Below are 26,563 nucleotides of genomic sequence, written 5' to 3'. Positions count from 1 at the left end.
GCACAACCACAGCGACGGCGCGAGGTGGGCCCTCGTTTCTCTACTGTCGTGACGTCATCGTGTCACGTGGTGTGACGTCATGTATCACGTGATTTGGAGGCGCATAACCACGGTGAAGGGCTGAAGTGGTAGCTAAAGTAGTATGCTTCGCATAAAAAAATGAAAATTGTATTTGAAGAAAGGAAATTACGCAGTAACTGTCTCACATATCCCGTTGGACCCCCGTCATCCGTTTGTAGAGGAAGGGAGGAAGTGGGAGTGAAAGATGAAAGAGGGGCCGTGATGAAGAAACTGAAAATTGTACTTGAGAAAAGGAAATTACGCAGTAACTGTCTCGCATATCTCGGTGGACACCCGTCAAAAGCGTGACAGCTGACAAGCTTCTGCTGACAGCCTTCTGTCGACAACGATGAGGCATTAAATGCTGTCGCGTTAAAAACTGGCTAAGTAAATATGGACCGACGGTTGGAAGGAAGGGAAAACTTTATTTACACTAATGGTTTTTCCTGCGGTTTGGGGGCATCTTCAGAGACGTCTTGGTTCTACCCCCAGGAGCCTTCTCTGTCGAAGTCGTCCGCCTCTAATCAGTGGTCGGTTGCCCTCAGTCCAGGGCTCCGCTGGCCACTGCCGCCCGTTGAGCTCGCTGTACCAGACCTTGTTGGTCTTCGCAGCGGTCGCTGGACAGCAGAGTCTCCCACTGCTCCGCACTCGGGTTTTGTATTTTGGGGACCACGTCTATGTTTTGACAGGCCCATGTGATGCGGTATAGTGTAGGTTTTTCGTCGCACCATGGACATTTGTTCGTGTATATCGTAGGGTGCATTTTGTTTAGTATATGTAGGTTCGGGAAAGAGCCTGTTTGTAATTGTCTCCAAGTGACACCTTCCTCTCTGCTGAGAGATTTGTGCGGTGGGGGATATCGAATTCTTCTGCCTCTATAGTTTTATAGTATGGCCGAGTATTCCCTGGGTGCTGGCGCGAGTTCCGCGGTCTCGTCGGAAGCTCGGAAAGTAATGTATCCTCGAGCTATCCTGTCGGCCTCTCGGTTCCCTGCCACCCCCGTGTGCCCCGGTACCCACACAATTTTGTGTCGGATCTTGTCGTTTTGTTCTTCCCGGTTTTTAATTCTTTCGCTCGCTACGAGGAGTATACGGAGCGCGTGACGACCTATCCTGCCATTCATGTAATTTCGGCAGGCTGTTTGAGAGTCCGTGAGTATTGTTAATGACCGCCCGGTTCTATAGCCCTCCGCCACCGCTAGAGCAACGGCTACTTCCTCGGACTCTGCAGCTGTGCAGCCTCGGAGAGACGCGCTGGTCATTTCGCGTAAAGACGAATCGACCACCGCCGCTACAGCGATTTTGGTATCTCCTCCTCTCCAAGACGGTTGGAAGAAATATTTTTGCCAAGGAACCACAGTGGTTTCAGAACTGCATGTTCCTCTTCAGGGGGGCCGCTCTTTAGCCACGCAACCCGCCGACCAGCTACAACTGTTGTAGAGGGCCCTGCTCTATTAAGTGTCTGGCTTATTTACCATTGTTGTTCTTGTTGTTGCCTTGGTGGCATGGCACATACCCACGACGGGGGATTAAACAGTGCTTTAATTTTCCTTCTCTTCGACTCTTTCGATCTCGTCATTTTCCACGTTCAAAAATTGCTCTGTTCTTGTAGACTTTACCCATGGGGAGGCGTGAAAATATGTTTTGGAGGAAAGGAAACCTCAGTAAATGTTCCCCATCTCGGTCAACCCAGTCAAACATAACCAATGGGTCCAATTGGAAGCACCAGTCAGTTTAAATTGGTTCTCCCCATCACAAATGGCCTGTCCAACTGGTTTTGGCCAGCCCAGTTGGTTTCGGCATTCCCAATTGGGAACACGTCAACCGGTCCTAAGGAAAGGGATAAAGGAGGAATTGAAAGAAGAGAAAGAGAAAGAAGTGCACAGTAAAGGGCACACAGGTCTCTGGATCGCTGCACGACCGCACAGCACTTCAATTTTATTAGTTATAATTGCGGCCACATGGGGTTATATAACGTGCACTAACATCGCACAGAACACGGATGCCTTTTGCGTGCCACCTCCATCGAAACGCAGCCACCGTGGCCGGGTTCAGACCCCGGTTTTCCGGCTCAGTAGCGGAGCGCCTTAACCACTGAGCCAACGCGGCGACTGCCCATCCGAATTCCAGTGTACCCATTAAAACACATCTTGTGCCCTTGAAAAAGGTGTCAGCCACCAATGCATTTCAACCTCCACAGCCAGCTTACATAAAGAAGCCTTCGGAACCTAGGCGGCAACAATTACAACAAAGCTTACACTTGTTAAAGCTAGTTACGCGTATGCCGTTAATAGCCCTCGCATGCCATCCTCTTCCAACGTTATGCGTGTACCCGACCAGGGAATTAAAGCCGCTATAGATAATAGCTATGAGAGATGGAAAGGCACAGAAATATTCCCCGTTCGGTGGACACGTTTCGTGAGAAACAGGGTGAAGCAGGGAGTGAAAGAATTCAGATAGAAACGCCGTAGCGGGTTGAGACCATAATGTCGAATAAACTGCCCGCCTGCTACAAAGCGACCGCGACGGCCGCGTTTCGACGGAGGCGAAACGCAAAACGTGTCTGTGTGCGGCGCGATTTCAGTGCACGTTAAAGGTCCCCAGGTTGCCGAAATTATTCCGGAGTCGTCCACTATGACACCATTTTCTTTCACTTTCCAGACTACTCCCTTGCCTCACGGTGCGATTGAGGTGTCCACCGCGATGGGAGAACTACTGAGCGATTTCCTTTCCTCAAGCGCCATTAAGCACTAATTTTTACAGAGCAGAAAAGACGACCGTGGCAAGAGCAAACGTTTAATGTCCAAACATGAAGAGCGGAACACACACATGGAAGAGGGAGAGAGAAAGAAAAACGTTCAACAGAAATGCAAAAAAGAAATCAACAGTCAGCGGTCATCGCGGGGCTTTCAGGGTACACGCAGTTCGAAAGAGCTGGCGTCCTCTCTCGATGACACCTGCCACGGTGGAGAACTGTAAGCGGCTGACGATACACAGGTAGACAACACACAGGGCGATGCTTCTGAACGTCACAAACATCCAAGACGGCTAGGAGCATGTCCACAGCTGGTTCCCGTTGCTTAACTTGCTCCTGGACTGTTCAGAAAAAAATGGACAAAAAAAAAGAGGCCACCTTGGAACTTCAAAGTCAGTGCCTTTCTTCTGGGTTGACCGGACGGCTTGCCACAGTAGGCTTAAGGTCCGGCGGGCGCCGGTACACGTAGCCACGGCGTCCCAGGTCACCGGCGATGTAGTCGTTTTCGGGAAGGCCCCCTATCTTCAGTTCTTCGGGGACAAAATCTTGGTCGGCCAGGTACAGGGGCTTCACTCGTACGGGGATAGGGCGAGCCTTTTCAAAAAAAGCGTCGCCCGCACCGCGCATCGCGTTCTCGTGGAACTCGCAATTGAAGCTCACCGTCTCACGTTCGCAGGGCTTCACTTCGCCGGAAGCACTGGCGTCATCCTTGGATGCTTGCGGGCTGCCGTCCGCGTCCAGGTGCTGCGGCTTAGCGGGCTGGGTTGCCTCGTCTCCGCCGCTACGCTCCATGGAAGCCATGTCCTTCGAGCAGCGAGCGAAGCCGACGTCTAGGCCTGAATGAAGAACGCGGTCGGAATGTGTTTCGTCGTCTTTGCACGTGCAGAACCTTGGCACATCTTCTTCGTTTCACCTTTTGGAATTCCAGCACTGAAATACCAGAGATTGGAATTTTCATGTGCTACAAAAAATCAGAGGAAACGATAAAAGGAATACGAAGATGACGTACTGAGGGCGCAATTTTTTTTTTGCGAGAAAGATAGCTGCAGAAGCCCACATTTTGTTCTTACACGTGGTGTCACCACTAGGGGTGTCTCAAGTACGCAAAAAAAAAAATTCAGAGCGAACTTCGGCTTACTAAAGTGCTGCAAGGGGAAAGGCTTTCCTCGCGCACTGTTTTTTTTTTATGTTTCATATTTACTTTTTTTGTTTCCTTAGTTTTACTTTTTCATTCCCTTTATTTTTTTTTTATGAAACCAACGCATTCATTAGATGCGCCTTTATTCATACTGAAACCCGGAGCCTTCGTGGCGGAGGCCCTGCCGAAGGCCCTGGTTCGATTCTGAGCCTCGACACAGGTTTTTTTTTTTTTTAAGTAGTGACACCAAAATGCGGACAGACTTGCTAACGCAACTTGGTCACAACAGTACGAGGCATTTAAGGCTTTCTCCTTAAAAACTTGGAGAACACTGCTGTCTGCTGCATTGAAGAAATGGGAAAGCATTTGTGTTTTAATGTCAGCAAAGTTTTCAGAGCGCGGCTCTTTGGCTCCCGTTTCTGCGTTTCGGGGCGTCGCCGTTGCCATTGTCCTCTGTAATTAGCAGCGGACACCTTAGTCGTGCTTTAAGCTGCGAAACCAATGGAGCGGGAGCTAGGAAAGCATAAGGTAAAATTGGTAAATTTGTTTTTGAGGAAAGAAAATGGCGCAGTATATGTCTCGCATATCTCGATGGACACCTGAACCAGAGCGAAGATACATAACTGCCCTCTTAGAACAGTGGACATCTCAATCGTGCTCTAAGCTATGCAGGGGTAGTGACAGATGTGCGCTGAATGCGTTGGCATTGACAACGTTGTGTCAGAAACGCGGCGCTGAAGCAATAGGCCCTCGGCGTTCATTGTGTTCATTAGCGTTGGCGTTGACAACCATTTACACGTCGATCATATTCAGGAAAGGAAGTGCGCACAACTGGCTCCCTGGGTCACTGGACGCCTGAATCGCGCTTATAGGTACGTGGGGTGTTGAGAGAATTGTGGGCTGTATGCGTTATCGCTTAACGGTGAGCGAACTCGCGATCAACCAGTAACTGCCGCCTGCTAGGGTGACAGGGTGGGTAGGGACTTTAATGTAGATATAAATATAAACAAGAATTCAGGGTTCGATGGAAACCCGTCTGGCCGCGAAAATTCATGGCGGGAAATAACAAGCGCCGACCAATCGTTAGACGCAAACAAAAAGAGGCGTTTCGGCTGTGCGGAGGCTACGGACGCTTATCTGTTTTTAAGCATGAAATGCTTTTAGCCCCCGTTGTCGGCAGTGTGGTGACGTCACGCCGAGACCGAGAGCCATCATCCGGGCACTGAATTCCAGTCATCCGGGCTCTGAAACGAGAACATCCGGGCACCGTACGAGACTTGAGATTTAACGAGACTCTCTAAGCCCTCCTACGCGACCGGCATGCAAGCGCCGGTTGGTCTCCAAAGGAGTCACAAAAAATAACTGCTGCCCCTTCTCAATGTTTATCAAAATATGAGTCGCTGTGCGTTTGATAATGCACGGAATTATAATTTCCGATTTCTAATAACGCGTGCAAAAAGCACATAAATGCCACGATACACTTCGTTGTCATACGTGATCACTTAGGGGCTTCACGCATCGAAGCAAAGCCGCGCAGGCGCACAGGGGCCCGGGGGAGAAGCGCTGCGTTCAAACGGCAAGGCATCGCGCTGAACGGGTGGTGGCGTTCCTCCCTTCCTGTACGGTGCGGTTCGGGTGTCCACCGAGATGACATTATGCCCGTAAACATTTCATCCTTACTCTACTCTCGATTACGGGAGAGGCAGAGATTTTTTTCATCCAGCGTTCGGCGGACGCGGTTGTTGCGACGAGCTTCTTTGCTCTCTATTTCTCTTTCCTCTTATCTTTCAACTCTCTTCTATCTGCACGTGGCAGCGGTGGTGGCTCGGCTTGAGCCAGTCGGCAGGCCCGCGCACTTCACTTTTCATCCTTCTCTCAGTCGCAACAACAACACCAGCAGCTACGGGAGCCTTGTTCACAATGAAAGCCTTGAACAAGGCTTCCTTCACAATGAAAGCCTCAGTGTGAACAAGACTCCCGTAGCGGAGCCGAAACGTCTTGTTTTGTTTGTTTCTAACGATTGGTCGGCGCTTGTTATTTCCCACGAAAAATAAGCAGGAATTTATTAGCACTTATGCGGGAGAACATCCCGTTCTCTCGCTCGTAACGCCTCCGACGGCTGTGACAACCTCGGGAAGTACTTGCATAGACCTCGTCTTTGATTTGTGCCGGTGCTGATGTTGACCGTTCCATCCGTAAGAAAATCGCAGATGTACGAGTAGACCCGTTGGCTATAGTTCGTGCTGTGGAGGCTGTTGAGGATTGTGGATTGCTTGACATTCTCAAACGCTGTCTTGAGGTCGAGGATTAGAAGCGCTCGGTAACTGTTTCTGCGTGCGGGATCAATGACATCGCGTTTGAGTTGAGGAAGCACATCATGGGTGGACAAGTGTGCCTTGAACCCAAACATCGTGTGTGGCAGTAGCTCGTTGTCCTCAAGATAGTTGGGGAGACGCGCATGGACTGCCTTTTCCATGAGTTTGCCTGCAATCTAAAATTAAATTGTAAATTGGTTTTTGAGGAAAGGAAATGGCGCAGTAACTGTCTCACATATCTCGGCGGACACCTGAACCGCGCCGTAAGGCAAGGGAGGAAGGTGGGAGTGAAAGAAGAAAGAGAGAAAGAGGTGCCGTAGTGGAGGTCTCCGGTATAATTTCGACCACCTTGGGATCTTTAACGTGCACTGACATCGCACAGCACACGGGCGCCTCTTGCGTTTCGCCTCCATCGAAACGCGGCCGCCGCGGTCGGGTTCGAACCCGGGTACTCCGGCTCGGTGGACGAGCGCCTTACCACTGAGCCACCGCGGCGGGTGCCTGCCTGCAATCTCCCATCCTATCTCAATCAGGTACAGGACATGATATAACCGGTTTGGACAGCCATGGGAAGTATGGGAATGATTGAAGCACAACACACGAAGAGCGGCAACAAAAGTTCTAAATTACGCACGGGCGTGTGGACTACGTGCTCTCCCGAAAAATCTGCTCATAGTTTTCGTCAACGCAAGAATCAGGACATCATCGACGTCCACGTTGACAATTCACCCATAAGGGAAGTTCAGATCATCAAGATACTGGGTCTGTATATAAATAACAACGGCAACAACCTCCTCACCCTTCAGAAACTACGGCTCGTAAGCGAGCAAGTCGACAGGATGATTGCCAGGATAACGACGCGAAAATCATGGATGCGAGAAGTGCAGGCTTTCGTCGTAAGCCGCGTCGTCTACGCAGCGCCCTACCTCCGCCTCAAGAAGCGTGACATCAAAAACCTCGACGTCATAATCAGAACAGTCTATAAGAAGACCCTGGTGCTCCCCCTTGCGACACTGACGGACCGGCTTTTACGACGGGGCGTGGACAACGCGGTAGGTGAGCTGATAGAGGCACACCTCACGGCCCAGGTTGTACGGCTGTCCACTACTCGGACCGGCCGACAAGTTCTGAGTGATTTAAACATTAATTACCCCCGACAGCTAGACACCAAAACCGACATCCCAGCCTCATGGAGAGGAGAACTCAAGGCAGCTTCACTACCCAGGAATATGCACCCCGATTTTCACCAGTCAAGACGACAAGCACGAGCCGAAGCCATGAAAAGACACTACGGCGGGCGCGGGGGCGTGTTCTATGTCGATGCTGCGGGTCCCGAGCAGGGAATGACGGCCGTCGCGGTAGTGTACCAAAACACAACAGTCGACGGACTAGTACTGGCTAGCCAGGACATACTGGCTGCGGAAGAAGTGGTGATTGCTCTAGCTGCAACACACACTAGCTCAGAATACATTCTCACAGATTCACAGACAGCGTATCGCAATTACCTCAGGGGCAGGGTCGCACCGCTAGCAGCTAAAATCCTGCAAGATAGCTACACCCGTGGCTACCAACTCAAACACAAACACTTAATATGGGTACCAGATCACCAGGGCATCCCAGGGAACGAGAGCGCACATGCCTCAGCCCGAGAACTTCTCCCCCGGGCACCCAGTGCTGATGCCGTGGAACCTCCTACCCGACTACTAACTTAGAATGACATACTTCAGCACTTAAGTTTATCCCGTCGGTTCTACCCTCCGCCGGCTAAGACACTAGATAAAGGGGAGGAACAACACCTCCGAAAGCTACAGACCAACACTTACAACAACCCACGAAAACTACATTTGACTCACAATGCAAATTCTGCGGGGAGAAGGCGGACCTGTACCATATGGTATGGGCCTGCCAACGAAATCAGGCGATCACTATTAATAACCAGCCAACGCAGGAGGGGTGGGAGGCAGCTCTGACCAGCTCGGACGAAAAGAGTCAAAAGCAACTCATCGAAAGAGCCCGGACAGCAGCCTACGCTAATGGGGTTCCAGACTGAGAGCTCGAACTACCGCTACAACCTCGTAAACCATTTCATTTAGATGATGATGATGATGTCCTCGGGCTGATTATATTCACCACCACTACCTCGTCTTCGAGAACCAGGCATTGGTGCAGCAAGTCGAGCATATATCCATATATATCTCCGACCGGAAAGCTTCCTTCATTACAATCAAGAACTCTTAGTGCAGTGTTTCTTGAAGGAATATGTGTGAAAAATAACAATTTGTCTGTAATTGTACGTGCATGTCTTGCTCGAATTCTTTGCCTCAATTTATCGAAAAGCTGACACAGCTGATGAGCTGCGCTCAAATTTCGCATTAGGAAGTAACGTAATCGTCGGCACCTTTTTTACCAGTCATTTAAAGATTTATTTCTTCCCCGCCTTTGCGTCCTGCACACTTACTCGTTAGTTTCAGAGTCATTTTCCGCCATTGTGAATGAATTCTCTGTCTAAATAAGTATTTAAATATTTTAGCGGACCTCTGTTATCGTTCAGCATTTCTCAGGCATTCTTCAATTAATATTTTACTGAGAACTCCCCGTGCTTCGAACGTTGCCAAGCCCATTTCCTTTGTATTGCCTCGTTTGTGGTTTTTCCATGAACACATAGTGCTACTTTTCCAACAACTCTTTGATTCATTTTAAAACCCGACTGAACTTCTGCTCTTAGGCTCCAAACCGCATTCCCAAAAGTAAGAGCTGCCACCATTATTCCTTCCATATACGTCGCGGTGGCTCAGTCGTTATGGCGGTCGACTGTGGATCCGAAAGAGGCGGGTTCTGTCTCGGCCGCGGCGGTCGAATTTCGATGGAGGTGACATTCTAGAGGCCCGTGTACTGTGCGATGTCAGTGCACGTTAAAGAACCCCAGGTCGTCGAAATTTCCGGAGCCCTTCACTACGGCGTCTCTCGTGGCATGAGCTGCTTTGGCCTTTGCTACGCTGGTTACACTAGTGTAACCAGTACAGGTAAAAGGAAATCCCCCAAATATTCCCGGTCCCTATATATAATACTCCTTCATGGGTTATGCGGAAGCAGTCCAATCAATCGAAACTTCATCATTCAGGCTGGCATTACTAAACGAGGGTGTAAAAAATACGTGGGAAAATTTACCGGAAAATTATCTAAAACGCCGCAAAGCCCCACTAGTTCTTCGCAGAGTAAGAAAATCCCAACAAGAGGGGTGTCAGGCCAGGTTACAGAATTTCCCGAGTACTATTGGCAGCCTCTTCACTGGAGGTATTTACTAGAGCATCAGTAGAGGCCTCTGTCGTGCTGTAGACGTACCTGACTGATGACGCATCTAGTTGTGCTACGTCACCGCTTTTTCAGTGCCCGTCTATGCGAGCTAGAAAAATCGAAAAAGAAGAATAATGTGTTAGGTTGCTTCCGACGTTTTATTCATTTTCTTTCTTTTGTTTTTATTTTATTGTACTTTATTTTATTATCTTTCTTTTCTTTTTTATTTTTATTGTCCATTTTTATTTATTTTTCATTTTGTATTTTTATTTTCTCTTTCTTTTAGTTGGTTACGTTCACTTTTCATTTTTATTCTCTTTCTTTTGTTTTCTTTGTTATTTCTATTGATTACTTTATCAATTTATTTATTTTCCCAAGAAAAAAAATCTTCACAAAAACTTTCTATGCACCCCTCTTCTTGGCTGATCCCCCTGTGTGGGTATGCGCCATTCTAGAAAGTCAACAACAAGAACAACAACATTCCAGCGTGCCCTAATTAAACTGTGTCATCTAGCTGGCGTGGTGTACCGTCAAAATGACTACTTTAAACAAGATATTTTTACAATCAGTCAGTTAAATCACATCGTGTTCTGAAACATTTGGCTACTGAGGTTTTCAAAATCTTCAGACACGTGCAGCATATCACTCAGAAGAAGAAGAAGAATTCGCTGCGTCTTAATCCACTCGAAAAATCCGCGTCCAAATGTCTTTGCCTGCAAAAAAGGAAAAGCGACAAATTTTCGGGCCTCTGTGGAAGCTTAGGTAAGTGCCCTTACGATCCTTGCGTGCTACCTACAATGGTCTGAAAGATAACGTCTGCATTACCGCGCTACTGAGGAGCACTCCTCAACAGTATCAGCTGATAGTGCGTCCTTGCATGTAAGTAGTAATTGGATTAGGAGATGGTGAACCGCTGCTGTTGCTGAAAATTCAGAACTCCGTGAGAGTGGCAACTTGGACAGTTGGAGCTAGAGTGGAAGATTGGAGCACAGCGTTTGAGGTTTGCGCCGCCGAGTAATTCAGTTGTTTGCGGGCCGCAAGGCAGCCCAAATAAAGAGTTTCGTTTGGGAGCCATTCTCGCTGTTTCCCTGTTCACCGGACTGCAGTCACCACTACGTAACATCGTTGTCAGCGTCCGCAAAAAAAATTATCCCCGAAAGCATTGAATCCATTCCACTTGGCATTGTTTTATTGCGAAAGCAATACTAGTTGCACTTTCAGCCCGTCGCGTAGCGAGGCCGGTAGCTACCATATTAGCGTATTGTATTTTATTAGATTGGATTGGATTGAATGGGATTGTATAACCGATGCATGACCACAAGTCTAACCACAAGCACCAACCATGGCGTAGCTACGGATATTGCTTTCGCAATTACCGGGCTTAACCAAGCTAAGCCACAGCCATTTTTTCAATTGGCGTCCGGCCACACGAAGTAACTTCCGTTCCCCATGAGACGAGCGGGTGGAGTGGAACAAAAATTGAATGCACTGTCAACGGAGGCTGACCTCGCAACGCATCGCGTGATGCCGCTGGGAGGCTGCGTGGCTGCCGCTGAACCGCGGGTGGATTTGAAGGCACCTGCAGGAAGTTCGAAATGATTAACACGCTTGGTGTCAAAGAATACAAGTAATAAATTGGAACTATAGGCATTATTTATTTTATTCGCATATCTACCTAGCATTCTATGTGCAATGGGCAATTACAAGAACAAATAACACAAATCCAAAATAGTGGTAATGCAGGCGAACGCATGCAGTATCACAGTAGTAAGTCATGAAAGCTTAAAAGAGTGGTTATTCCACTTCTCAGTGTTACGCGGAAGAGTCGGTACTGCGCACTTTTCGAAGCTAGAGCTTCACCATGCTCGGTGAAGCCAGTTTCGAGGTGGCCTCAGGTTTCACATTAGAATGACCTTTAGCTTCCAAAGCAAAGGAAAGGTGCTTAACTCACCCCCTAGGACTGTGGATGCCTTAGTCGTGCGTTAACCTACGTGGTGGTAGAGATAGATGTGCGCTGCGTATGTTGGCATTGACAACGATGTGGCAGAAACGCGGCACAGAAGCGGTAGGCCGTCAGCGTTCATTGTGTTCATTGGCGTTGGCATTAAGAACGTTTTAGACTCCGATGATTTTATGGGAAGGAAATGCACATAACTGGCTCGCTGGGTCAGTGGACGCCTGAATCGCACTTTGAGGTGCGTGTGGTGATGAGAGAGAGATGTGGGATGCATGCGTTAGCGCTGACAACGCTGTGGCAGACACGAGGAACTGCTGCAGTAGTCCGCAGCATTCAGTAGGGTGAGCAAACTCTCGCGATCAACCATTAACTGCCAGCTGCCAGGCTGGCAGTGTTTGCGCGCTGCCTATTCACTGTCCGGAACGCACTCAACGTTACAGACGCCAAGCCGCGTATAGTTGCCCAATACGCCATAGCTTTCGTTCTCTTAACCAGGTTCAGCTGTAGCTGAACTGCAGCTAATTTATTTCTAACCTTTATTGTCTGATTACATACCGTAACTATGCATGAAATCGAATGAGTTGCACAACCAATCCTGTTAATGCGTACACATTCCTTCTTTACGTCCTATGCCTTGCGAAGAAAATATTGTATTTTACTTGCGCAAACAAACTCTCGAAACTGCTCTTCTGTGCAGCATTACCTGCAGACGACCATGGAGTGGTTTCACTGTTGCTTCTTTAAAAATATTTATATACCAGAACCGGAAATTTCAGTTTCAGAGCGTGTTTGCTTGAAGGTTGACTCCGATTCCGAAAAAATACCAAAACATTAATTCTAATCACCAAAAATAACCTTATTCTTCAAAAGAAATGAACTTTGAAAACGCTTTGAAAACTTTGAACGCTATTCTGGCGAAAATGAAGCACTAAAGCGTATAACCATATGCCTATTAGCACTATCGTGAAGGCCGTCAATGTCCCCGTACCTAGCTCAACTACTCAGTGCTGATTCGGCTCATGATATGAAAGCAGGATTACGCGAGCATCGTGCAATGCACTTGGCTCCCGCCCTAGAATTTATGGGTAGGAGCTTACCGATTTGCAGCATTAAGAAATCGCATGCGACTTTTATCGTACCAGTACTCTGTTCAAGGATCGAAACCTGGGTGCGGGCAAAAGACATCATGAAACTGAATTAAGCACTCCGCAGCACAGTGGTGACAGTGGTGAACTTAAAAAGAAGGGAAGAAGTTTTGAAATCAAAGCAATCTCGACACAAACATATTATAAAGATATGAACATTAGGCAATGAGCTTAGGCGGCGCACGTAAAGGATCCAGCACCGATGGTGATGTCATCCGGCAGTGAATTGCAAAGGTAGAAAATTTAGCTGGGGCTGCCAGACAGTGATGCGTTATGTTTCAGAGATCCTATCGATGAGATGATCTGACCAATTCTGAAGCAGCGCAGCTATAAGTGCACTTTTTTGAGAAAAGCAGTTGGTTTCCACTCAGCGTAATGTGGTGGAGGGTGTCATGTCACACTCACTAATGTGTGCTGTGTTCCTGACTGCGTAAACCTTATTCATCTCGAAAGGAGCCTGAAGCTTATATGACCTTCTTGGACTTTCAAGCATTCTTTTAATTGAACAGTCTTCAATGTACAAAGCGCATACGTAGGAACAGGGGTTTTATGGTCTCCGTGTTTAACGCGGGCTTTTAGGGAAGTGTTAATGGAATAATCCAACGTAATCGAGACGAACTCGTGTTCTTTACTGTGCAAGAACCTAACACGGGAACCCTTCTGGATGGGGCCGCCCTGCATGAGATGCACTATATAAAAGCATTCACGTCACGCATAAATGCAGAGTCATGCGATATATGATTTTGCGTCTTGGCAGAAACTTAAACGAAAAAAAAAAATTGCAGTTACTGACCAGGTCGAAAATATAAAGAAACGTTTAATCCATCCTTTCCAACTTTTTAAAGGTGCTATTGTCTGAAGTTCTTTCTTTCAGATTTACGTGTGAATTTCTCAGCCGTTAAATACGCTGTTTCTCAATTTTAGGGGACTAGCGCCTGAAGATTTATCTTCAGATTTCCAGGTGATTTTCTGAGCTGTTTCTTTCGTTTTCCACATGGTCACTCAAAGCGAGAAATTCCATTCTCCTTCCTACTACAGAAAGCGTCGTGCGCCGCTATTTGAACCACGGCGAAGGCGGAGCAGTGGTTGCTGGGGTGGTGCGCTGCTGCACCTTCTACCGCACGGTTGTCTTCCCTTCTTGCTCTGCCTCGTTGTGGGTATGGCGCTGTCCTGCTATATGCCTTCGCTGGACTCGCAAAAGACCGAGCCACTCCCACGGAGGGCCGTGACGTCTTTCCGCAGTCAGCGCATCCCGATCCTGTATGACCTGAACAACACAGCACACGGTAAGTGCGCTCTTTTGAAGCGAAAAGCTTCACTACGCCAGTCAACACCGCGCTTCGCGTGAGCCGGCGTATGTCGGAGCACGAGTGACGTCACACGCGGTTCAGGCTACGGCCCATGTGCGCCGCCGCTTCTCCTCGCCACCGTTTGACCTTTCACCGCAGCCGTGCGCAGTGCGCATTTGAAAGGAGGGTATGTGAGGCGCGCTTTCCCATAGAACGGGCGCACGCTGCCGCGCGCTATGCGTCATCGCTTCACGTTCGCCGCAAGCGCGTGTTTATCGCGGATCACCGCAGCTTTTCACTTCGAGATATCCAGGCTTAACCTTAGGTAAGCCCCAGCAAATTTTTTACGATTGCTGATTCTCTGTGATGAACCTTGAGAATTTAGGCACTCGGGTCCTTTCGAAGCAGCTGTTGAATGTCTCGAAAGCTGCTCTGCACAACATAGCTGCCTGCATGGCTCTCGTTCTATTGTGATTAGCCATGCAAGAACAAAAATTCACGCCATCTTCGTAGAAAGAAAGCTCGACACAAGGCTGGGAGTTTCAGATTAGTCTACGGACAGCTTTTTGTCGACAGTCTACGGAACGGGGACATTGCACTGGACATTAGCGGGTCAGAGCACACTGCTCCCTTACTGATAAGGGATTAACAGAGTCTCCTCGCAGATGAAGTTTCAGTATGAGTCACGAAGACTTCGTCGCCTTAATCACTGTCTCCGGTCTCTCCTCATGGTCATCTGTGTTCCCCGAAAGGTCACAACGTGACCTAGGTAAACGCGGCAAGTATGGTTCTTCAAGCCGGGAAGTCCGGTGTCTATATTTCGCATGAACTTTGCATGACCGCAGTGTATTCGAAAGGGTATAACCTTGAGCTCAATACCACTGTTCGGTGTATTCAAGGCAGTCTTCAATCGCCGTTCACCACCATCTATCTTCTTCCCGCACACAACCGGACATATCTCACTAGGTGGCCACTAAAGATAGTTTCGAGCAATAACGTATTTTAGAACATACAGTACACACTATAGTGATGAAGCATTTTTCTTGAGTTAATAATGACTAAATCACTGTACCATTGGGCCACCGGAGCGCAAACTGTGTCAAACCATGTTTCAAACATTCAAGATATTACAATTTGGGCTCCTAAACTAGATATATGACGTTCTGTTTTTCCAGGATTTGGCTCTGTAGTGCGAAATGTCCAATACAAAGAAAAACACAAATTTTGGAACCACAAAGGACAACTAAATGCTTCGTCATTGAAATGCATGCGTTCATTTGATCGCTGCAGTCTCACAGGTGCTTATCAGTGCTTAAAAGGGTTTTACCACATATTAAGTTGCATGTGATTCTGGTTGTATATTTTTTTCTCCACCGAAAAGCATCTGGGGTTTTTAAGGCAGAAAGCTGGGCTAGTTGGTGTTTGGAATGAGAGGGCATAGTAGTAGCGCTAAAAAACAGGGACGACAGAGTAGAAGAAGACAACACAGGCTCTATACATCAACTGACTTTATTCCCGAAAAATACCACGAATTTATGAGTGACAACCAGGAGCAAAAATTTGCATCTGTGAATGTGAATCTGTATCTGGGGAATCAGCACCACCTTTCTGAGACCTCGAGAAGGAAACTGAACGACACGAATTTCACCCTACTTGCTGGATAGTAGCACAGCTGCTTAACCTTGCTGAGAAATATCTTATTGCGACTTTATATCTGCTTTAATGTTGTCAGCGTCCGCTATTCCGTTCTTTAATAACTTGGATCAAATTCTCACTGCCGGGTCTCCTTTGGACACACCACAAAAATCTGCAGCCGTTATATTTCCGCTTTTTTGTAGATTTCTCCCCTTCTATATTTTCGCTTCTATTTTTGCGCTTTATATTTATATTTTGTATTAATTTATCTTGCGTCCAACGAAAGAACATCCTGGTGTATCACGTAAGCAGTGTATTACGAACTTTTTGATTGAAAAAATCAGATTAAAATACTGTCTGTAGAGCACAGTTGCCCTACCTTAAGTTGACCCCTCCATTGCTGTCTAAATCACCTATCAAGGGACACGCACTGAGCCGAAATTTGTTATAAAATTGAGTTTTCTCGCGGCGTCATGAAAGCCCAAAGTGTCAAGCAGTGAGAATTTGTAATGAGCAGCTTCTGAAGTTTCAGATCGTCTATGCACTTCGGCACATACCTTGTGAGAGTCCGTGGTGGCGCACTGCCTGATTCTTTCGACTTCTTTGGGTTATTCTGTTGTAAGCACGCACGCGTGCCATTTAATCACAGCAAACTGCACGGAATCGTTCTTTTAGCGGGAAAGAAAGACAGCGATATAACCCGAATTGCCTTCGGATATTTTTCAATGGAGTATTCTGATGTGCGTGCTCGGCAGACAAACCCGCGATGTCTCTTTCTTTGCTGACAATCTGGGTCAAACATTGCCAGATGCACTGAATGTTGCACTGGACCGTCTCCAGTTTCTGGAAAGATTTATGGCTTTTTATCGCACTGTCCAAAGCAATTGCGCTGATTATTTGTAGGAAAAAAATATGAGTCATGCGATACCTATGAATATTTGTGATGAGCGCGGACTACGCATCAAAATTGATTTTAAAAATTGTGTTTGTTTTTTTGGCTTGATATGCATCCAGAAGAGTATAGAAGCATTGTCTTCACTATCAGCTAAGAATTTAATGCCACCAGAAAAAAGTAATGTATTTTAGCTCTTCATTTTAACGAAAAATTACCACTTTTTCAGTTTAAAGGTCTAGAATTTCACCTCTATCGAAATTCGTCCGCCGCGGCCGGGGTGGAACCCACGTCTTTCGGGCCAGCAGCCGAGTGCCGTAACCACTGAGCCACCGCGGTGGGTCAACGCGAGTGTTGTGTTGGTCACAAATGTCGCATACAGATTCTGATTTGACACCCGCCGCGGTGGCTCAGTGATAAGGCGCTCGTCTACCAAGCCAGAGTACCCGGGTTCGAACCCGACCGCGGCGGCCGCGTTTCGATGAAGGCGAAACGCAAGAGGCGCCCGTGTACTGTGCGATGTCAGTGCATGTTAAAGATCCCCAGGTGGTCGAAATTATTCCGGAGACCTCCACCGTGGCACCTCTTTCTCTCTTTCTTCTTTCACTCCAACCTTCCTCCCTTCCCTTACGGCGCGGTTCAGGTGTCCGCTGATATATGTGAGATAGATACTGCGCCATTTCGTTTCCTCAGAAACCAATTTATCAATTTATTTTAAATTCTAGAGCCGCGTGTACTGTGCGATGTATGTGCACAATAAAGAGCCCCAGGTGGTCGAAATCTCCGGAGCCCTTCACTACGGCGTCCCTAATAGCCTGAGTCACGTCGGGACGTTAAATGTCAATAAATCAATAAATCAAACAACACTTGTGTTGAACTGAACAAATTATTGAAAAAAAAAAATTCCGACGTTAAAGAAAGCGCGATTTGCTGCTAGTTAAAGTTTGATGGTAAGGGGGTGCAAGTAATAGTGCAAAATTCTGCTAATTCCATAGCTATAGCGCAAATTGCGCTCACTGAGTTTCTTTGAAGAAGTTTTTTTTCGGCAAGAAAAGATGTCTGCCGACAACTGTCGTTCAGCGGTGGCAATTGAGTGCAGAACATGGCGGCGCCTCGGCTCGGATTCCTAATATCCCGCGTACTTTGACAATCAATCGTCCATGCTCCCCACGCACTGATCGCAGCCGACACCAGCGCTTCTCACGTGTTGTATTTGCATGAGGAGTCACGCAAGCGGTATCAAATTACTCAGGCTTACGGCGCAGCGGACTCGATAGCACGTCTCGGCTCGGCCTCACACTGCCTTCTCTTCTTCCTCGAATCAATCGCCCGGAGCTGAGCCGTTTCATTGGGCTGGCGATATACTGCCACGAATCTTTGTACATTTTGCTTTCCCACGCTGAAAGCCATGCCGCAGTCGTCTTTATCTTTTGATTTGTTACGTGAGATACGACCAGACTGATCTCGAATGATCGCAGCCATGCGCAACTGCTTCCACATTGTTGCGGATTGAAGTGGTTGTTTTTGGCGCCTTGTCAGAATAGTTCCTTGCCCGCTTTGCATTGAAGTCTGTTCGACAAGCGCAAAGCAAGCTTCACGCTAACGCTGCCGCCGAGTAATTCAGTTCTTTGTGGGTACGAATCAGCCCAATAGTTTCCATGAAAGCCCTTTTCTCTCTCTACCGGTCTGGCCATAAGCACTACGGGACAGCAACAAGTAGTATTCGCTATTTGAGAAGATGTAATAAGCCGTTATTTTGAATACAAATGCATGCATTTTTTTTCGAGGCGGCCGAGTATCCAGCACTGCCAGGTGCTGAGGCGTGTTGTTCTAGGGACGTTGTTATTAATAAAATTTGCTGCATGCCAATGTTTACACTACTACACACTATAACAGAATCGTAGTGTGCCCACTACAAGTGCTACCGCACAAAAATTGATGTTTTATTGCCCACATTAAGTGCGCGACTGATACGAATAGCAGCGGCTTCCGTACCAGCAGCTGTCATCCGAAAATAAGCGCTGCGGCGTTTACAGCTGCATGTAGCATCCATCGTCAGCAACCTTATGCTACTGCGCATTCGTTAAAAGGAACGTTTAGTCGGGTAGCACTGAATAAGTCATCAGGCGCTGTGTGTTGGACCTGCGCACAGTATACTGACGTACACTACTACGCACAGCAGTAACGAGAAGCAGTATCGCGAAATGCGCCTTGGCATCCAACGAGGACAAACAACGATTTGAATTTGAACATGTGCTCTCGAAAATTTCCACCCAGCGTGGCCGCGTTTCCGCTAACACAGTAATATTCTGAGGGCACAGCGATATAAATGGACACATTCTCTTACACTCCAATGCATAATAATTTGTGTCATGCATGATAGCAGTCATTTTGGTAATTAGCCGTGATTTTCATAATTTTAATTTTATTTAGTTAGTACGCACTGCTAGCCTCATATAAGGGGCTCTTGCAGGATTGTGCTAGTAAAACACACAGATTTATGACACACAAATGACAAGGCGCAATGTATGTGTAAAAACGTTATAAACACTAAGGAAGCACTGAGGAACAAAAAATATTCATTGTTGACAGCAAATTATTAAACTTTCATCTGAATCAGCTTGAAGAAGCAAGGATAGCAGCATCCGCGACAGATATATTTCACAATATGAATCCAAGATACGAGAAATACAACGGCATAAAACCAAAAATTAACACTGAGAAAATCGATATACGTCTTCCAGTTGAGACTGGGCAACTACGAAACGTAGGCGTTGAGAGATGAGCAGTTAAGATTATGGTAAGTCACTGTATTCCAGTCTTGCATTGCTTGTGGGGAAAAAAAACAAATAGTTGTGCGTTTAATATTCTAAAAAATGCTCTAATTGCTCTTAATGTATCTTCCCACTCTTTTAAGTTGTTCAAAGTCATAAATACTCGTTGCAATCAGTGTTTAGGATCCAGGCAAAAGACGATAAAGAAATTGTTGGCAGGTTTTTCATGCTCGAATACTAATCGTGGGAAGGCCAGTCTGTCTTAGAAGTGCAGATACAGAATCGAGGAAGTGATATGTATTAAAAGCAAATCTAATAGCCTTTCGTAACACCTCAAATCCGGACATAACACAAGGTGTGCAAATCGGGCAACGGCAATCGCCTTCATTCACATATGCACTTATGGCTACTGTCAACAGCATTTCAGCAGTGCATCTTTTTTGAGGCGTCTTGAAGGGTGAAACACATTCCCTTGCATCATTTGTCAGAGCTTGTTGAGGCAGTGAGTTGTGTGCTTGATCTATTTTACTATGATGGCGCTGCAACGGGTTCGCATGTACAGGCTCGATTAGAAGAAATGCAAACAGAGCGGGGCAAACGCGCTCAGCTCTTGGGATTTCTTTTGATCACGCTAGTACTTCAGTGCTAGAAAAAAAAACGGGGGAGTCTACCGTGCTGCGTTTAGGAACACTCTAAAATCTTTATTTTACCACCCAGGTAAGAGAGCAGTGAAAATAAATTACAGCGGTGGAGCGCATGAGCTCCGTTCCGTTCGCATCTCTTTTCGCCGCGATAAGTTGTATTGTTATTTAAAATAGAGGCAATCAAGATTCCATCCTGTCCTTCCTTACATGCTTCTCCCGCAGCAGCGGCGCCACCCCGAGGCGTAGCCGGACTGCTGCGCGAACGCGTGCCACTGCTGTGCTGGTTGTTGACGGGACCGCGCACCATCTCCAGCCGGGCTCGCCACGTGGTTTCCACGTGGGGGCGTCGCTGCAACCACCTGCTGCTAATGAGCAGCAGCACCCAGGGGGCCGCGGTCGAACTGAGTGTCGCCGAGGAACGCCGTGCCCTGTGGGCCAAGACCAAGGCGGCGCTCGTGGAGCTCCACGCCAAACATCTCGCCGAATACGAATGGTTCCTGAAGGCGGACGACGACACCTACGTCATCGTGGAGAACCTCAGGCAAGCAGAGACCCTCTTGTCGTCTACGCACCTCTCCTCACTGTAAATTGACAGCTTTGACCGTTGAACCTTTAGCTGAAAGGAGAACAACCTAATTAACGCAAGGAAGGTGATTTCAAGACCTTCCCGTCTTTGAACTGAATTTATTTTTGTGGAACAATGCTTAAATTGCGGTTCATGCACTACAAACCACCACCAGTGTTGTCGCATGGCGCCTTTTTCCTTGGGTCCGAAACAGGTGTTTTCTCACAGGGATACGCGCAACAGGTTATGCGAGAGTGTGGAAGATTGTAGCATAAAATGAAGTTGAGCTGAGCGCGGTCAGCAAAACAGCGTTTTCCCATTGTGTACGCACTTAGTCGCGTGGAATAGTTTTCGTAAAACGCTATTTTAGACGCCACCGTGTCCATAGGGCAGCAAAGTGGTAATGCTACTCTCCGGACATCAGTCGCTCTATAACGATCAAAGATAGAGATTGACCGGCGTGGCATGTGAAAGGAATGCTTTGGCTGCTGAATACCTGCAGTTTCGTCACGTTTCTGCAAATTTAGACATCACCGTTTTTAATGTCATAAAATTCAAGCAAAGTAAGCTGATAATCGAATACGTCCCGTGTCAGTTTGCAGAGAAAAGGCTGCGGGCACTGAGACTCTGCGACGCTGTACTTTAAGCTTTAACCAGGTTCAATTAGCTTCACTTAGCTGAGCGCTTCTTCTTTCACTAGAGTCGCATGTGTTACACATGGCCTAGTTCTCGCTTGATTCGCCGCTTTCGCTGAGGCGCTGAAAAGCCAGGGAATCGATGGTCGCGGAATAGTGCTGTAAAATAGGCCTGGTTTACACTTTGTCGAGCTTCAGAGATGCGGCTTTTTTGCGACCTTTGAAACGCCAGTGTGTGTGTGTTTTTGTAGTGTTGTGTGAGCTGCAGTAAAAGTCAGTTGAAATTCAAACACTGTCTCGTTCCAATCTGTGCAAAAAGTAATGCCTTCATGTTACGGTGCCGTGTGGCTGCAGGTTTTTCCTGCTGGACAAGGACCCCTCGAAGCCGCTTTACTTCGGCTACCCGTTCCGCGTGATTGTACCAGGCGGCTACGTGAGCGGCGGCGCGGGATACGTTCTAAGCCGCGAGGCTTTGCGGCGCCTCGTCGAGCAGGGTCTTATGCAGGGACTGTGCCGCCCTGACGGAAGCTCTCCCGAGGACGCCGAGCTGGGGCGCTGCCTGGCGAAGGTGGGAGCCATCCGCGGGGAAACGCGAGACGTTCTGGGCCGGAACCGCTTCTTTCCGCTGTCGATTGAACACTTCATGGCAGCCAGTGCACTACCTCTGAAATGGTGGATATGGCGCTACTCAATGCACCCGGTACAGCCGGTACGTGTCCGCAGGAATATGGACCGTGGGTAAATAGCTCGTTTCTGTGGGAGGTAGCATCGAAAGATTGACGCGACATGTGCTCTCGGCCGAAGCAACCGAGTTATGTTTGCCAGTAGTCCAAGAGCCATCTTCAATGTTGGATAATTGCGTACTGGCGTTGTGTCAATCATCAATGAACCAGGTCATCAGGTGAATTCAATGCGTTTGTTGTCATCTGCCGGGCTACTGGGATAAAAGATAAGCTTATTAATATTGGTGATTGTGCCTTGCGGTAAGGAGCGAAGGCAGCCTGGCACTTTAGATAGCAAAGAGAGGAAGACTGTCGTTCGTCACTGGAGCACGCCTGCATGCTTTAGGCGCTCCCAGAGAAAAAGATAGGTCCTAAGCCTTGCAGCTCTTCATATATAGTTTGGTAGGTAGCGCAGTAAGCGGCCACAGTTGCCTCACAGAGTTTTGAGATTATGCTATCTCTCTCATTACTTGTGTAGGGAGGTTGATGCAGACCATGGTCCGTGACAGGCTTGCCACCTGCCTAGAAACGCACAACGCTTTTGTAGACACCATGTATGGGTTCTGACGAGATCGGTCCGCACATAATGTGCTGCTGCAACTTCATAAAGAGATTACTGATCCTGTCGAGCAGCCTAGCGACGACAAGGTAGTCCTCGCACTGGACTTTCGGAGTGCTCTCGACAATATGACGCATGATATCATCCTCTCCCATCTGTCCCAAGAGGACTGTGGGCACAACACATTCCAATATGTTAAGCAATTTCTCACTGATCGACAATCGGCGATCATATATCGGACTCCAAGACAGTGATCATGACCCTTACCAACTTGGTACGCGAGGGACTCCACAGGGAGCCGTCCACTCGCCTCTTCTCTTCAATCTGGCTATGATGAAGCTCCCTACCCTACAAGGCAAGGTCTCCGGTGTGCAGCATGCCCTGTACGCGGACATCAAACTCTGGGCAACACACGGATCGGGCGGAGAAATCGAGGCCAACCTGCAGCAAGCGGCAGCTATTGTGAACGATTAAGAACGCCGCTGCGTCCTTGAGTGCTCCCCGAGTAAATCGGAATTTGTGCACATACCTCCCAATCCTAAGCGTACAACTAATTTTGCTCGTTACCTGCTTAGTGGCCCGATACCTGAACACGAGAAAATCAGAGTATTGGGACTCTACATACACAGAAACCGCAAGGTTGACCCCACGCTGGAAAAGCTCCGCAAATTGGGGAATCAGCTGGGCCGTATGGTCCGTCTGGTATCAAACAAGCGGGGAACGGGGGGGTGTTGTGATAGAAAGATGCCCTGCAGCTGGCCAATGCATTCATAACCAGCCAAATCCTGTATTCGGCACCGTTCCTTCACCTGCGCAAATGCGATGAGAACGCTGTCGAAGTGATTCTCCGCAAAATCTATGAGAGCTCTCGACCTCCCCATTGCAACAACCAACCAACGTCCCATCGGCTTGGGGATGACGAACACCTTTGGGGAGCTGAGGTAGCCTCATCTCAACAATAAATACTTGGGGTTAAGCAAAACACGTGTGGGAAGCCGCCTTCTGATCCGCCACCATATCACTGACAGAACCCAACAGGAGAAGCGGGTATCCCTGCTCGCGGCCTGTCCCTTCGCCCTGCTTGTTCGCCCCCTCTCCAATAACAAGACAAAGGATGCCCATGATTGCCGCCACCTCGCGCGAGCGGAGGCCTTTTCCGAGTAGTGCGGTGGTCGACCAGGGGTATTTTACATGGACGCTGCCGGTCCACACCATGGGGGTCGGTACACGGCGGCCGTCGTCCACCAAAACACCCCGATTCAGAGCCTCACCTTCCGTGCACCAACATTACATTCGCTGAGGAAGTTGCTATTGCACTTGCAGCCGCGGATCCAGCGTCATTATCACCGACTCAAGGGGAGCTTGCCGCAAATTTGAAGAGGGACAAATTACAGATCGTGCCTTCCAAATTTTACATAGTTGTGAGTACCGAGGTGTGCAACCCGGCGCACCATCATCTGGGCCCGAGCACATGCGGGGATAGAGGGAAATAAAGTAGCGGACGCTACCGCCCACGCGCTTAACCACCGGGCATCGCATCTCCCACTGCCTGTTCCGGCTCCTCATTTCAATCCGGCTATTACTTTTCGGGAGATCCCTTTCCTGCATCAAACCGCTCACGGCCGATACCCACTCCCGTATAAAGGCCTCAAGAAGGAGGAGGAGCGTTGGCTTCTTCCCCTCTGCACCAACACGGTACTGTGCCCTGCAGTGTTTGAACATTTCAATTTGGCCTTTTCTGGCGAGTGTCCTCTCTGTGGGGAAGTGTTTGCGGACATGTATCACATGATGTGGGCATGCCCTGCCAATCCTGCTTTCCATCCCACCCGAGAGGACTGGGAGGCCGCCCTGCTCGGCTGCTCAACTCCCCAGGACGAATGAGCCCTGGTGACAAGAGCCCGGCCCGTCGCGGAGGCCACAGGGGTCCCGGTCTAGGGATCCCTCCTAGTGATTGTGAGGGCCGGGTTCCTCAGGCCCGGTCCAAGCAATACCTCTTCTGTAAATAGTACAAATAAATGTTTTACACCGACACCACCACAGCACTCAAATGTGACGCTTATCTGGCGTTTTTGCAGCGAAAACGACAGAATGTCTTGTTGTGACTCTACCCCCTCCGCCCTTTGTGTGTTCCCGCCACAGCCGTCTTCACTTAAGCCATTCCCAGAGGCGGTGTGGGGTTCTGCTAAAGTGGTGCTTCTACGAGTACGCGCTCCCATGCGACCATCTGAAAAGAAAGGTGGCACCCGACACGACGGACGGAGACACGGAGTCTAGACGACTGCTTTCTTCCACGTACCTCCACTGCCATCGCCTGTTTTCTCGACTTAAGGAGTTCCCCTTAAGCAGCACCCAAAGCAGCAGTAATGACCCTGCGACCAAATATGTACCGCCACCAGGGAGACATCACTCAACGCCTGCCGCCACGCACGGAGACGAGCGGCTGTCAATCATCCGCGCTTCACTCATTTGTCGACGGCGCTGGTGGCGCGCTGCAGGTGTTCGCCTTCGGGCGTTTCCTGGGAATAGGTCGTGGGAACCCCCTGGCCGGCTTCCTGAAGGCAGATCAGCTGACAGCTGCGTTTGGTTAACTGCGTGCCCAATTGTGGGTGAGGAGGTGACCTGAGCAAAGGACGCTTTCGGGAGATTTATCCCACACCCCCAGCCGAGGAAGACGGTGGAGAGGGGAGCGCCGTTAATGATTACCCGACTTCGGCAAGCTGGTAAAGCCACCGAATGTGCTTCCAAAGGCGGCACGCAAGACGGAGTCCCTGTGATTAGAAGAAAAAGGCGTGAATACAATGGGAGAGGCTATTTAAAGCGCCCGACATGTTCTTCCAGCAGTGTTTCCTTAAGACTCTTCTCAGCTTTTACTCTGTTTGTCATTGGTTGAAACTAATGTTGTAAATATGTGAATATAGTTTTTCCTTTGCTTCTCCTACTCCCTGTCTTCGGCCCACGTTCCTTCCTCCATCGGCACAGCGGTGGTGTTCTTGGACCCGATGCATGGTGAAGCACGCTACTAGCTCGGCAAAATATATCAGTCTGCACTCAGTCCCGGGGAAACCTCTTCGGAGGCAGGCGGGTTCGTCGCGTGACCCTTGGCACTTCTCAAAGTGTTCAAGGCTGTGCTGGTGCAGCCAATGCTACTGCTGATTCCTCTTCTGCCTTAGGCGTAGATGCCATTGAGGTCTCTCTCAATTAGAGGGCTGCTGATTCATCCCTCTGCTTCGCGAACTCGATTCCAATGTCCTCATCACAGGGGAGCAGCTGATTGAGGTGTCTTTGGCAAGGGAAAGTTCCCGTAGTGTAATGACATCCATGCTGAAGCAAACTTATTCTGTCCTACTGATTATAACACCTTGGACCCATTGTGGCGAGGCTCGGTATTTGTAAGCCAGAATAGGGTTACCAACACCAAACGTACGACCTTAGCATGACTGTGGAGGGTCTGCTTGAATCCCAGTGTTCCTTCCCTTCCTTCCTATTTTACAATTTCCGTGCAGTCTCAAAGTCTTCACCTGTTCTCTTTTCGTGAATGAGTATCCGTGTCATATTAGAAATATGACAGGCAGTCTGCCGGAATTTTAACGCACATCTCGTTGACCATGCCTTGTTTCAGATAGAAATATTAACGCCAATTCCTACTAATGCGTTTTCATGCTCTCTGTTGCAGGGTAAAAATTGCTGCAGCGACACGGCAGTGGCCTTCCACTACGTGCGACCCCAGAAGATGTACCTGTTCGAATACCTACTATATCACGCAAAGGTGCTGGGCGGTCCCGACGAACGCGTTCATCTCAGGCAGCAGCCACCACCCCCAGAACTATGACCCATGCCGAGCCAACAGTGGCGATCGTTTTTTTCTGCAACATTCCAGGCTGTTTGACGTATTGTGGCGTATTGCTATGGTGTGAGGCTTCACATCGTTTTTTTCTGCACGCAAGACTAGAATAAACTTTGATGGAAGCTCATGGACTTGTTTTGAACGTCAGAATTTAAACTGTCGTTTGAAACTAAAAGTATTTCACTGAGAGCCGGGACGCACTGGTTGCCAGCATAGCGAACGGAACGGCTTCAGAGCTTCTTGTTGTGAGGATTATCACTGAGGACTTGAATGACTTTGTGCATAAATCAAAAGCGAACTTTGACGACGCTCAGGAACCAATGACCGGAATTGGCACGCAA

General features: G+C 48.4%; 2 protein-coding genes across 2 annotated transcripts; one reads left to right on the top strand and one right to left on the bottom strand.

The window, feature by feature from the left end:
* Positions 1-2,965: 2,965 nt before the first annotated feature.
* Positions 2,966-5,214, bottom strand: LOC149343603 (uncharacterized). The gene is made up of 2 exons (XM_089542432.1): positions 3,824-5,214; positions 2,966-3,744 (listed from the first exon to the last, which is right to left on the bottom strand). Exon 2 carries the CDS (start codon positions 3,613-3,615, stop codon positions 3,208-3,210), a length of 408 nt encoding a protein of 135 aa, XP_089398558.1. The 5' UTR covers positions 3,616-3,744; positions 3,824-5,214; the 3' UTR covers positions 2,966-3,207.
* LOC149343602 (glycoprotein-N-acetylgalactosamine 3-beta-galactosyltransferase 1-like) lies at positions 4,711-26,224 on the top strand. Its single transcript, XM_089542433.1, has 5 exons — positions 4,711-4,824; positions 13,702-13,949; positions 20,120-20,438; positions 21,452-21,806; positions 26,052-26,224. Exons 2-5 carry the CDS (start codon positions 13,823-13,825, stop codon positions 26,205-26,207), a joined length of 957 nt encoding a protein of 318 aa, XP_089398559.1. The 5' UTR covers positions 4,711-4,824; positions 13,702-13,822; the 3' UTR covers positions 26,208-26,224.
* The last annotated feature ends 339 nt before the right edge of the window (positions 26,225-26,563 follow it).

This window comes from Amblyomma mixtum, chromosome 5, assembly GCF_055824585.1.
Source record: "Amblyomma mixtum isolate Tamu chromosome 5, ASM5582458v1, whole genome shotgun sequence".
Lineage (NCBI taxonomy): Eukaryota > Metazoa > Arthropoda > Arachnida > Ixodida > Ixodidae > Amblyomma > Amblyomma mixtum.
The sequence above is the reverse complement of the archived record's forward strand: the minus strand, read 5'-3'. Positions and strand labels throughout refer to the sequence as shown.

Excerpts from the sequence above, each read along its gene's own strand:
- LOC149343603 (XM_089542432.1), bottom strand. The coding sequence starts at position 3,615 with ATGGCTTCCATGGAGCGTAGCGGCGGAGACGAGGCAACCCAGCCCGCT.
- LOC149343602 (XM_089542433.1), top strand. The coding sequence starts at position 13,823 with ATGGCGCTGTCCTGCTATATGCCTTCGCTGGACTCGCAAAAGACCGAG. Across the intron at positions 13,950-20,119 it reads CCTGAACAACACAGCACACG|CAGCGGCGCCACCCCGAGGC; the intron begins GTAAGTGCGCTC and ends CTTCTCCCGCAG. Across the intron at positions 20,439-21,451 it reads GTCATCGTGGAGAACCTCAG|GTTTTTCCTGCTGGACAAGG; the intron begins GCAAGCAGAGAC and ends GTGTGGCTGCAG.